Source organism: Schistocerca gregaria, chromosome X, assembly GCF_023897955.1.
Source record: "Schistocerca gregaria isolate iqSchGreg1 chromosome X, iqSchGreg1.2, whole genome shotgun sequence".
In the NCBI taxonomy this organism is placed as follows: Eukaryota; Metazoa; Arthropoda; class Insecta; order Orthoptera; family Acrididae; genus Schistocerca; species Schistocerca gregaria.
The window spans coordinates 843512895-843526523 of NC_064931.1; the positions used below are offsets into that span (position 1 = coordinate 843512895).

General features: G+C 36.3%; 1 protein-coding gene across 1 annotated transcript in view; it reads right to left on the reverse strand.

Moving 5' to 3' along the window:
* LOC126297451 (monocarboxylate transporter 3-like) overlaps nucleotides 1-13629 on the reverse strand; it is a 368235-nt gene that overhangs the window by 29800 nt on the left and 324806 nt on the right. The window contains exon 6 of the mRNA XM_049988307.1: nucleotides 4660-4876. Coding sequence (XP_049844264.1) covers nucleotides 4660-4876 — 217 coding nt within the window. The remainder of the gene's footprint in view (nucleotides 1-4659; nucleotides 4877-13629) is intronic.

Here is a 13629-nt window from a genome sequence, read left to right on the forward strand (position 1 = left end):
AAATATGGAATCACTGCAATAAATGCATCCCTGAACATAAATTCATATGCTAGACAGGCCTGCAGGTTGTGCTTCTGTATTTTACTATTAATGGCATCTGTGCAACGTCCACATACAGGGAAAGGAGAAAAACATGTATGAAAGTGTGTGTTGAGTGTTGATGATGGGCAGTTGTTGAAGAGGACTGTGTCAAAAAATAAGGGGGCAATTGCTACAAAATTCACTGCAGAACTGAATGTCACTTGTGAACCCTGTCATCACCAAAATAACATAAAGTGAATTCCATAAGAAAGGAATTATAGGGTGAGCCAGAATTCTGAAACCATTCATCAGTGATGCAAATGCCCATATCAGGAAAACATAGTGCTGAAGCCATAAAATCTGGACTGTGTCCCCTGTGGAAGAATGTAATTTGATAACTCTTGTTTTTCACTGTTTCCCATTTCTGTCTGAGATTACATCTCAAGAGTGGAACACAGTGGGGGTCTGGTGGTGATTCGGACAGCTATATCGAGGTATTCCATGGAGCCCATGGTTACTTTGCGAGGTGACATTACTGTTGAGGATTGTATGGCCATTTTAGCTGATGAGATCCATCCTATGGTACATTGTTTGTTCCCTAATGGTGATGCTGTGTTCCAAGAGGACAGAAATCATGGTCATACACCTCGTATTGTACAGAACCATTTTGTGAGCAGGAAGATGAATTGTTGCAACTCCTCGGTCACTGGTCACCAGATCTCAGTATTATTGAGCTTTTGTGGTCTACTTTGTAAAGAAGTGTGTACAATTGCTATCCACCTCCATCATCATGCCACTATTTTGCTGGATGAACTGATGTTACTAAGTGTGCTTCTTTTGATCAATAAATAACAACAGGCATAGGAAGATTCCTAAACGTTTGTCATATCTACCAACATGCAGAAGAACTACTCAGTTGCTAGTGAAGCATCAGTTATTCTTGTAGTACTACCTATTCTTTGTGGTTTTGCACTGTTATTACATCTTTTACAGCAGAAAAAATCTAGCGACTGATTTTGCATGAGACAACATACCAAGGTGGTATAACAAGCCACAGTACAGGAACCATTTAGGTGTTTCTGCACAAGATGCTATATGTGGATTATGCTGACACTATGAAAGGCATTCTTGAAATGCTAAATTACTACATAGTCATGACTGTGAAATTATTGGCCCATTGGGAAACCAGGAGCAACAATGTAATGGTTGCCTAATGGTCATGCCTTGTGCCTCAGTCCTGTTGTGGCTTGAGGAAAGGAGCACTATCATTTCAGAAACAACAGCAGGCCAGGCATGCCTCTATACAGCCATTTTTAGCAAACTTCATGAGTCTTCACCAGTCTAAAAGTTGAAACTGTTCAACAACCTGTTGCCGGCAGACTCTGTCTACAACAAGCTTGCTGTCCTCGCTAAGCCTGAATGTTATTGATTTGGAGCCTTCCAATATGTGGTAAACCTGCTGGTTGACTTCTGGCTGCCAGTTCTGGTGATCTGCCTTGTGGCCAGCTCTTCCAGCTGCCCAAACATTGATGCCTGTGCAGGTAAATGCTGTCACTGATATCTGATCTGTGTGGCCAGATGCTGTCACTGTCTGCCATTGCCTGTGGAGGCACATGTAACTACTGTCCACACTGGGTTCCACAGTTTGATTTTGCATACCCAAGTATGTCTGCACAGAGTTACAAATTTCAACCAGTCACCAGGGCAGCCTAGCTGCATGTGCCTCCACCCTTCTATGGATCCTAAGCTAGCTCAACCACTGGACCATTGATCACACTACATTGCCAAGCTACCCTCCACTGCCCAGGGGGACATCACACAAGGTCATACCAAAAGGCCATTGCTGAGCTAAAAATACTTCAGTGACCAAGTACAACCTGCATGAGGGCAATGGCTGCAGTGTAGTACTTCCACAACTATTGTATTTTGGCAGGGAATAAAAAGAATATTTAATATTGCTGCTTTTATGATAGGATATCAGACAACAACCTGGTATCTACCCACCATACTATTGTAACCACACCTAGGCTGGTGAACTACAAGCCTTCCTGACCACTAGCAACCCAGCTCCACTGCCCATAGTTGAGGTCATCCACCTCAGCCTCTACAGTGTTTTTCGATTCCTGGTAACATGTACTGTTAAACCAAATATAGCGCTAGACTCTCCTCTGTTGACTGGCCACATAAAGGCCCTGTTTAAAAATTATGTTTTTGAGAAAGAGCAGAAACTTTCCATCAATCGTGGGTGTTGTATGAAACACATGATGAGTAGTGCTTGTTCAGGCAGATTCAGTTCATCCACTGCATAAATCAAATAACAAATATCTACTAAAGCACAAGAGAAGATGTATCTGAAAACGCTAAGGAGGGACATCCAGTATATAATTCCGAAAAGTTTACTGTAACATAAAAGCAAAATTTTATGAAATAGCCAATATTACAAGATAAACTTCAAATAAATCCCAGAATGACATTTAAAAGAATGCTTATTAACAACTATAGGTACATTAACATACACAGGGTAATTTTTTCCACTACATACAAACTCTATGGGTTGATTGATGAGATAATATGGAACAAAGAAGGTCTAATGAACTTAGGTCTGCAAATGCATTGTTTCCATTCTAGAGACCATTTATTCAATCATACATTGTCACAGAGACTGCAGTCTAATACACACTGTACCATGAAGCCACAGTTACAGTACGTGTTGAAAATGGTTTCCATGTGCCTCAATGCATGCATGTGCATCTCATAGCATGTTCTGTCTTGCACATTCACACAGCCATGCAGCATCTGAACAGTGTCAAAAGCAGCATAAATATCCTTCTGCAATGTCTCCACTTCTGGAATAGGCTCTGCATACACAATAGCCCCATAACCAGAAATGGCACAGGTTGAGATCCGGTAAATTAGCAGACCATGCAACTGGACCCCTCATCTGATCCATCAACCAGAGAATACATCACTGACATGTGTCCGGATGTTAACAGGAAAGTGGGCTGGAGTACTGTCATGTAGCATCCACATAATCCTATGAATCATCAATGGTACTTCTTCCAGCATGGGAGGCAAAGTCACCTGCATGAAATGTTGATAGTTCTTGTTAGGTGACGTGGAAGGAAGACTGGTCCCAAAATATGGTCAGCAATTATCCCAGCCCACACATTCTGGCTGCACCGATGTTGATGATTTGCTGTCACCATACCATGGGGGTTCTGCATGCTATGACTGTTATAAAAGTTGGTGGTCTCATGTGGGTAGGATGGATGACACAAATCCCAGAATCGTGGTTGACTGGTGAAGAAACAAATTGCAAAACTGCTCCTGATGTGTAAATTCTGCCCCTAGTAAGCCCTGCACACACTGTAAGTGAAAATGGTAACAACAGTAGTCATAGGGAATGTTCCACATAGTCATCTGGCTTACGCTGTACTGGCGGGCCATCTGCCTGGTACTGTCATGGCAGTTGCCTTCCATAGTGTTAATCACATTTTCCTCCAAGTCTGGTGTCCAAACATTTTGGGTATGTCCTTCACAATTTCCTGCTTCCTGAAATGACCATGCCTCAGACAAATGGCAAAACACTGTTGCAAACACTGAATGCTGTGGCTGCTGTTGGTGGGGACAAGTCTCCTGATACAACCTTGCTGCGTGCCGCCTGTTGCCATTTGCCTTTCCACATGTAAACTCCATGTCAGCAAGCTATCAATTCGAATACAGAACCATTGTGTACAATGCTGTATCACATCCACTACAAAGTGAGTCAGCAATAGAAGTGAATTGGACACTATATTATCAATTACTATGGCAGGAGATGGTATTGGGTCATGACATATGAGGAACAGTACCACCCTCTAGGAGGAAACCATGCATACTGTAAAAATGGCTGCATAGTACAGTGCATGTTGGACAGCAGTCTCCATAACAAAGTATGATTGAATAAATGGTCTCCAGCATGGAAACCATGCATTTCTGGACATAAGTTCATTAGAATTTTTTTCCATATCCTCTCACCGATCAATCCCTAGAGTGTGTACACAGTGGAAAAAATCACCCTGTATAATACATATGACAGAGGCCATTGGCTGATTTTATCCATTCATTGAACGCCATTATATATCTCATGTGATGGTAAGCCCTTGACATAAAAATGTTCATTGTATGTGAGTGAATATTGCACTATGTTGAGAATTTGAGTTGGAGACAGAAGGCAAGCTAGGGTAGCCTAACCTACATCTACATCTACAACTTGATAGTGTAGAAATACAGGCTTGAGACTGGGTTCTTGAAAAAATGCTTGGTTTTCCTTTTTCATATATAATTATGTATAACATTGTGACTGAAAAATTTGGAAAATGATATGCAAAAGGAAAGTGAATGGGAAAAAGAGTAGAGCCAAATAATAACATCAGTTAATGGGATGTAATGATGATATATAAGTGGAGGTAACTGTTTCTTATTTACCATACCTGGAGACAATTTCAGGATTACATTACAGAATGAAAATCATTCTATGTAAGCTCCACTTGAAAATTAATGAAAACGACCTACCCACACATGATTATTTATACATGAGTCCTGATTAATTAAAAATTTAAAAAATTGAATGCAAGTATATTTAGAGAAAAGTTTTACCTGTAATGTATATGAAGGGCACATAAAAACCCATCATTGTAAGGAAACCAGACACTGAAAGCAACATAAATGATGGGCTCTGAAGCAATGAAAGATCCAGCATAGAACCCAATGCTCTCTGCACAGCCTCTGGGCAAAGTTGACATTCTCTCTCTTCTTCAATATCTTGCTTTGTGGGTAAATGACTTACAGATACATGATAATCTATAGAATGGGCCTGAAATAAAATAAAGCAAGTATGAGAACACTGTAGCCATTGTTTTAAAACAGTCAAAGGTTAAACTGGATTCCTAATTATAGTTTCTGTTGAAAGAGAGGTTATAACTAAAAAGAAATTTTTGTAAATACTGTTAACAGTTCAGATAATACACTGGCTACAATATAATAACCACCATCTAATCACAGAAGTAAACCAGAAGTATAAACTGAATCCACAGTGAACAGACTCTATTAACTATCTTTTAATTGCAAAATACAGTAATTAATGCTCAAATAAGTATAAAAATCTGAACAATACCATACTGTAGTTTTGTTACAGTTTTAACAAAGTAACTGAAAAATGTAGAATAGTCCTTCCAAGGCAGTCTGAGGAAACCTAGGTTTTTGTCTACCAAAGAAGAAGGAATTTACATAACATTGATTTAATTTACTTTTGATTATTGTTCAATACTGTGTATGGTAATTCCTTCAGATATTTGATGAGAAACATTTTTATGAAGTTCCAGATTTTCTATTTTGAGTAATAATTATATTATAATCATAAATGTGTCACTGCCAAACAAATACATGAACTAACAGAAATAAATAATTAATAATTTCCCTATTCACTCTGCTGTTTCAGTGTTAGCTTCCTACATTCTCTTAGCTTTCTTTAGTCACATTTATTTCAGTGTGTAGTCATAAATTATGACTTCTGCAAATGTCACAAGATTAGTACATAACATATACATCTTACAATTCCTTCAGTGAATACAGACATTAATTTACAAGAAATCTTAATTTTGTTTTAAATGTCATCCCAGTAAGTCCTTATGGATTCTAGCAATTTGTTGTAACACATTGAGCCACTGATGTATGAACTGTTATCTGTTAGTTTTAATTTTGTTCTTTCTTCTTCTTTCGAATAACGCATTTGGAGGGTATGATGAATCAACTCTGGCAACTCTTCATTGTATTACATTTCCATAGTTTCCTAATTCCCTTCATCCTTTTAGAGTGTTGTTTCCTTTCTTCTTGAGTCCACTTTTATCTAGTTGTTTTTCTTTCTCTCCTGAAATTCTGCCTTTTGAACTGCCTTTCTGAAATGTGTTCTGTTTTCTATTGTGTCTATAATTTTTGTTCTTTATGTGTAACAACTGTGCTTATTTCTTGTATTGTGTGAAACTGATTCATTTATATACATACAAAGAGTATACAGTTAAATATTTATTTTGTTTAATAACACAATGGCAAGTCTCCCTGTATCGCAGATAGTGTATCAGCCTAATAGCTCTTTTGTAGCATCAGCACTCTGTTCAACGTTAACATGGTGGTATCACATTCAAGTTCAAACAAAAGACTTTACAGTCTCCATTGCCAGTACACAAAATTTTACAAATATTTCCTATATATTTGTGGTATAAGTTATCTGCTTTGAAGGTCAGTAATCATGATTTTGTAGTACTGAATTTTAGGCCTTGGTTACCAAAATATGTAGTCATTTCTAATGTCTCCTGTGTTGAAAAAGGAGTTATCTTCTTCTCATCATCATCACAAAACAGTAGAGGAGTGCTATCAGCATAAGTCATTAAATGGGAATTAGAAGGTTTTACACTGTTATTTATGTATATGAGAAATAGATATGGTCTCAGTGTTGACACCTATGGCACACTCACCACTGACCTCTGCTGCATGCCCAGCATTATTGTTACAGTCATAGACTGAATGCTGAGGTTTCTTACTTCATTTTGGCAGTTTATATTTGTGCATTACTTATGGTTTTCAGGTACAAACTTGGAGTTAAAAATCTGTGTGTATGATACTGCACACTCCCAGTTTTTGTAAGAACAATGCAAGGCTGGTCAGATCAAATGTCTTTGAGAAATCCAAAAATATGCTGACAGTATTATTTTCTTCATTTAGATAGCTACAGACTTTGTGAAAAAAGTCCGTGACAGTTGTTGTGGTGTTGTAATCTTCTTAAAATCCATTTTGGATTTCTCTTGGGAGAATTTTTTTTTAAGTGAAAAAGGAAATAAGCTGCACCAGCATCAATGTATGAAAAAGATCAATAAATTTGGGAATCAGTGATACTGGTCTGTAGTTTGATGCTTCCTCCTTTGTGCCTTTTTATATTTGTTGGTCTCACTGTGTTTCTTTTCAGTGCACTGTGAAACATGCCTTCTTTGATGCTACAGTTGATGAGAAATGTAACTGATAGAACTAAAATGTTTCAACATTTTTTTTAAAAATTACTGTGCTAGAAACACCATTCCAACCACTTGAGTGATTGTTTTTTTTTTTTTTTTTTTGGTCATAGAATTGTTATGATCTCTTGTTCTCATACTTCCTCTCATTCAAAACCATTATCCATTGTGTAGCAGTGTATTGAGTTGCTAAGTGTGTTTGTGTCCCAACTTATAGTGCCAGCTGTAGAGAGGAAATGCTTGTTAAGAAGTTTACAGACTTTTTTGGTTTTATATCTATTGACCTTCATGTCTAATATTTATTGCTTCCATTTTGTGTTAGTATGTGTTTTACATTATTCCTTAATGAGGTTCCATGTGACACCACTTGCTTTTGCTAAGCATGCTACTAACTGACTGTGGACTTGTTTCCTATGATTTTGGAGTTCTGGTCTGAAACTTTGTTTGGCACTGCTATATTCTTTTTTGAAAATGTACAGCCCAGATGACTTTTACAGTACTTAGAGGTCATGGATATTCAGCGTGAGCTTGACTAATCTTGCTGGTAGTTTTAACCTGATTCTTCTCCAACTGACTAGAAGTCAAGTACTGGTATGTTCTTATTGATTCGACAGCACATCAGAATGCCTCAACAGAATTGAATAGAATTCATCTAATTTATTAATCAATCCTTTTATCTGGTGGACACTGCCCCACTTCTCTTCAACTGGTCTATTTTTTAATATGATTGAGTAAGCAGTAGTTAGACTTTGTTTCTGCTGAATTATTGTTGCAATTTCTGGAGGAAGAACAGTGTAAGGTTGATCAGTTCAGATGCCTTTGTGGAATCCAAAAATATTCTAACAGTATTCTCTTCTTCATCTTGATGGCTACAGACTTGCAATCTTTTTGAAATCCATTTTGGGTTTCTGTTAGGAGTTTTATTTTATTTATTTATTTATTTTTTTTTAACATGAAAGAGGAACTATGGTGCTCCAGCATCACAGACTCACAAACAGAATATGTGTTGGAATCAGTGATATTGGTCCATAGTTTGATGCTTCCTCCTTTGTTCCTAATTCACTAGCAATAATGACTAGAGTAGTGGAATTCCAGGTTACTTAACTCATTACTATCTTTATCATATTTCCTAATTACTGTGTAGTCTATCCTATTGGAGGTTAACAATGTTATTCTGGTGTCTGAAGTTACTGTTTCCCAGATTATATGAATTCAACATATCAGATTAATGTTAAATTACCAGTAGTACATGAATATGCATCAATATTTAAATCACCCAGTACTGTGTGGTCATTGGGTCCAACTCAGCCTACTCTCCTATTGAGGCTGTTAACAGATTTATCCAACTCTTCATTTCATGGGTAATAGATATCCACCAATTTGTGCTTCTCATGTCGTTCATGACACTTTCATAATGTATCACAATGCTAGCTAATTCAAGTAACAGTACTCTGCAGTGTTGTTCAAGAAACAGAGCTTTCACACAATACTCAACTATGTGTCAGCTGTTGTGTGTCTACAAAACTGTCATTAACATAAATGCTTCATAATAGTGCATTTATTATGCAACTTACGAATACATTTGAAATGACAATAGTAAAGAGAGTTGCAGTTATTTTTCTTGCATAGAGACAATCCAAAACTAGTCTCTGCTTTGGTTTTTCATTGTTTGCTCCTATAAATTATTTCAGTAAGAACATCTATATCTACACTGACACAGTATTTTCAGTAATTTTCCACAGATTAAATAAAACTGTGTGAATATAAGGTACAATGTTAATTCATGTATATGCTTTTAACTTACTTCCAAAAACTTTTCATTTTATATAATAAAACATGTGCTGACTACAAATACAATAATTTTAAACAGATTTGTAAACATTTCAAGAATGCTATTTTAACCCAGCTAAGTTGCTGACTGAACAGAAAAATAAATTGACCCCTTTCCATTCTTGTACATCTGCTCTATGAACGTTTAAATAAAGGTGTGTTTCCATCTAAATTGAAATCCACAATACTAAAGCCATTTCTCAAAAATGGTAATATAAAAAAGTTTGAAAACTACTGACCAGTCAGTTTAATTCAAATTTTAAGTAAAGTATAAGAAAAAATTACTGCAGTGAGGTTAGAAAACTTTCTTATCAAAGAAAGAGTGTTAAGAGAAAACAGCATGTTTTTAGATAAATTTACTCAACTTCATCCTCCATATGAGGTTTAACACATACAGGATTACTGAAATTACATTCGTAAAGACTTGTTTGTTCCTACATAGACCATGTGCATTTGATACAGTTTCCCATGAGCAGCTGTTTAATAAATTGAAAAATAACGGTATCAGAGCAACAGCTGAAAGTCTCCTACAGTCATTGTTAAAGGGCAGATACCAGGTTACATAAACTGAACACACAAAAGCTACCATTATTAAGAAATAATGTGTGGTTTCCCCAAGAGTCATTTCTGGGACCCTCATTGTTCATACTATTTGTTAATGATCTACCTGCAGAGCATAGTAGCAAGATAATACCTATGCAGTTGACACACAACAGGTGATAGCTGGGGACAAAATGAAAATGATCTGGTGCTGAATTATTCTAGTGCCTTAGATGAGTTGAGGAATTATTTCAAAAGTAATCACTTAAGCACAAATCTCAGCAAAACAACTTTCAACTAAACCACCAGCTTGATGGCGTTTTATAGGATAGTGTCTCTGATGATGGTACAGACACAACTACCTCCCTTGATTTGGGAACATCACATTGATTGTTTGTGCCAAAATCTGAGAAAATTGATTTATTCAACAAGAACATTGTCACAGATTCTGAATTATGATCAGTTCTCATATTAGGGCATTCTTGTGTGATCATTACTTCTACTCAGTAGCAGAATTTTTAGAACATCTGAGATACAACAGACTTGAAACAAGACAGTGCAGTTACTGCAACTGGTGCAAGCTCTTTTGCATGTAAAGCTAAATTTTATGTAGCTACTGAAAAAATACTGTATTTTTACTGTTGTGTTGTGTTTGTTCTGTGTCTCACAAGCTAGAAAGTCTTTCTGGATGAATAAATAAATGAAATAGTGTATCCCTATTTCCTAACACATGGAAAAATATATCGAGTGGTGTGTCAGTCAAGCGCTGAAATTGATTATTCGTCCTTCAGAATTCTCAGTTGTAACATGTCATGTAAAAGTATGTTCAAAAATAAGAAATTACTTACACTGCCATCACTATAACTTCCTAAAATTGTGTAAACTATTGTACTGCCCTCGCTTCTGCTGACTGAAACACTATAGGACATTAAAATATATAATGGAATATGGCTTTTATAACTGCCTTAGCAAGCTGACACAATACATAGTCAAGTATGCACATGAGGTAGAGGAGGAATGAATCAGAACAATCTTTAGTTGAACATCAAGAACATGCTGTTCACTTTTGTAGACCTTTATCTAAATAAAGTAAAATAAATATTAGCACTACAAGGTACACTAGTAACATTACATTCAGCCTGAGGAAACACTGAACACAGATTCCATCAGGATTCATGCTGATATCATTTCTTTCTTAAGTTACATAAATTATAAGAATGAAGTAAGAACACCAATACCAGCATATAGTACAAGAAATGTCATAAAGGAACTTCATTCAACAGAATTAATCACAACTGAAACTTTTACAAAACAGATGTGCAAGGCATGCAAAATCAGCAAAATCAAAACTCTCCCAGTGCATATCATAAATATACCTGACACACAAGCAACTGAAATGAAAATGAATGAAACTCTTTGTATAAAAATCATTAGCACTAGATTATAAAACCAAGTTCTATGGAATATGTATAACGCATAACAAACAGGTGTTTCAAAAACTGAACTCTTTCAATTGTGATGTAAAACTGCAGGTCTACAAGCCATGTTTTGACTTGCTGTTGTCCCACACAAAATTTTTCTTGGAAAATAAAATAATAATAAAACAACAGAATAGTAACAACACTTGTGGAAGAAAGGGTATGTGGAGATATAGCTGAGCCAAAGCCTGCTGACTATTTCCTAAAAATTTTTCACTCTCCAGCAGATTAAAACTGCGAGCCGAACTGGGACTCTCACCCACGACGTTTGCCTTTCACAGGAAACTGCTTTACTGACTGTGCTACCTAAGCACAATTCATGACCCACTCTCACAGCATTACTTCCACCAGTACCTCATCTCCAATATTCCAAACTTCACTGAAGTTCTCCTGTGTAACTTTCAGGCCTTGATAGAGCACTTGGCTACAAAAAGCAAAGGCCCTGCATTCAAGTCCCAGTGTGACACACTGTTTTAACCTGCCAGGAAGTTTCATATCAGAGCATACTTCGCTGCAGAGTGAAAAATTCATTCTGGAGAATAGCAGTTGTCTACCTTAGTAATCAGCTCATGCAAATCAGAATGCTACATTTTTGTATATTTGGATATGAACTGTTGCACAGCAAGACAGGTTTTTACATTTTTTCTGTGTCTTATTTCATGCATAAATGTGGGATATTGAAAATAATGATAGTACAACACCCTCTCACTCTTGGCCAGAATTAAAAAGTTGAAAAGAAGTGGAAACTACCTATGCCCATCACCACCACTTTCCTCCAACATTTTTTATTTCATTTTAAAAATTAAAAACTTAATGTTGAAGAGACTGGTGCTAGATAGTCTCTTTCCCTCCCAGTGTGTAATTCTTGCTCAGAGGTGTAGTGCTTTACTGTCCACATTGTCAATTGTTTCTTGCATTTTTACATCTGAACCTCCATCTAGTTTGGCTCCCAGTAATCAGTCATATCCTGATAAAAAAGATGGTGCTACTCTTTTAAAGTTCACATTTACATTCAAATGTTTCATAGCTTGAATACCAGGTAAATTTCATTCAAAGATGTCACAACAGAAAACTCTGAGGTAACTGGACAAGAAAAATCTGTGATTTACTTCAAAATATCCCTTTATTTTACTCTGAATGCCTTATACTATACTGTAGATGTTAAGTTCCATAGTACTCAGAGCCTTATACTATAAGTAGAAACTTTCATACATGAGCATTCTTGTGTCCAGGGCTAAATATCAAACATGATTCTTTTCACATAACTACCTTGCTAATATTTTGATTTAGTAATATGCCATACAACTTGTTAAATATACATAGATATATGTGAACTGGAAGATGAAAATTCTACTTCTGATGATGTTAGCCACTTACTTGCCATCTTCCAAAGTATTCCAGTAAGCAAAGCAGAAGAAAGAGACTTTTTTCATTAAAATTTGTTGTAGATATAATTTAAAGTTAATTATTACTTACAAAATCAAACTTATTTGTGTAGCTTCATGCATGAAAGTAAAGTGCAATAATGATCAAGTCACATAAAGAAAGATGAACTGTACAGTATTTACATTTAGAATAAAGAATTTTGTGGTTTGGCCAATAGAAATAGAGAAACAATATATTAAGCTTAGATTTTGGGACTGCTGATTCATTCTTCAGAAGGAGAAGAAGTTGGTGATGGTAGGGAGAAAAGATGGATGAATACTCAGTATAAAGTAGCTCTTTATTCTCAGAAAATAATGAATGCTATGGGCAGGGGGATCTCTATTTGGTTCCACATTTATCGATTTCCTAAAGGATTGAGATAGCGTTTCACACAAGTGACTTCTAATGAAATTGCATGCCTATGGTGTATCATCCCACTTGTGTGACTGAATTCATGATTTAATGCTGGAAAGGTCACAGTTCATAGTAACTGATAGAAAGGAATCTAGTGAAACAGAAGTGACATCTAGCATCCCCCAAGGAAGTGTTACAGACCCTCCGATGGTCCTAGTCTAATGATTTAGGAGATAAGCTGAGCAGCCCTTTTAGCCAGATGATGCTGTCATTTACCAGATAGTAAAGGCATCAGAACCAATTTCAAAATGAATTAGACAAGATATCTGTAGGTGCAAAAAGTGACAAGTGACCCTAAATAGTGAAAACTGTCAGGTCATCCACATGAGTACTAAAAGGAATCCATTAAACTTCATTTACTTGATAAATCACATAAATATAAGGGTTGAAAATCTATCTAAATATCTAGAAATTACAATTATGAATAATGTAAAGTGGAATGAACACACAGAGTAATGTTGCGGGGAAGAAAAAGCAAAGAGTGCATTTTATTGGCAGAACACTTCGAAGACACAACAGGACTACTAAAGAGACTGGCCACACAATGCTCCTCTGTCCTCTGCTAGAATTGCTGTGTGATATGGGATCCTTATCAGATAGGACTGCCAGAGGACATCAAAAAAGTTTCACGTAGGGCAACTCATTTTGTATTGTTGCAAAATAGTGGAGATAGTGACCTGAGTATGATATCAAGTTTGGGTGGAAATCATTAAAATAAAGGCATTTTTCATTGCAGTGAAATCTTTTCATGAAATTCAGTGTCCAACATCCTCCTCTGAATCCAAAAATATTTTGTTGATTGCCACATACATATACAGAAATTATCATTGAAATAAAATAAGAGAAATCAGAACTCACACAGAAAGATTTAAGAGTTT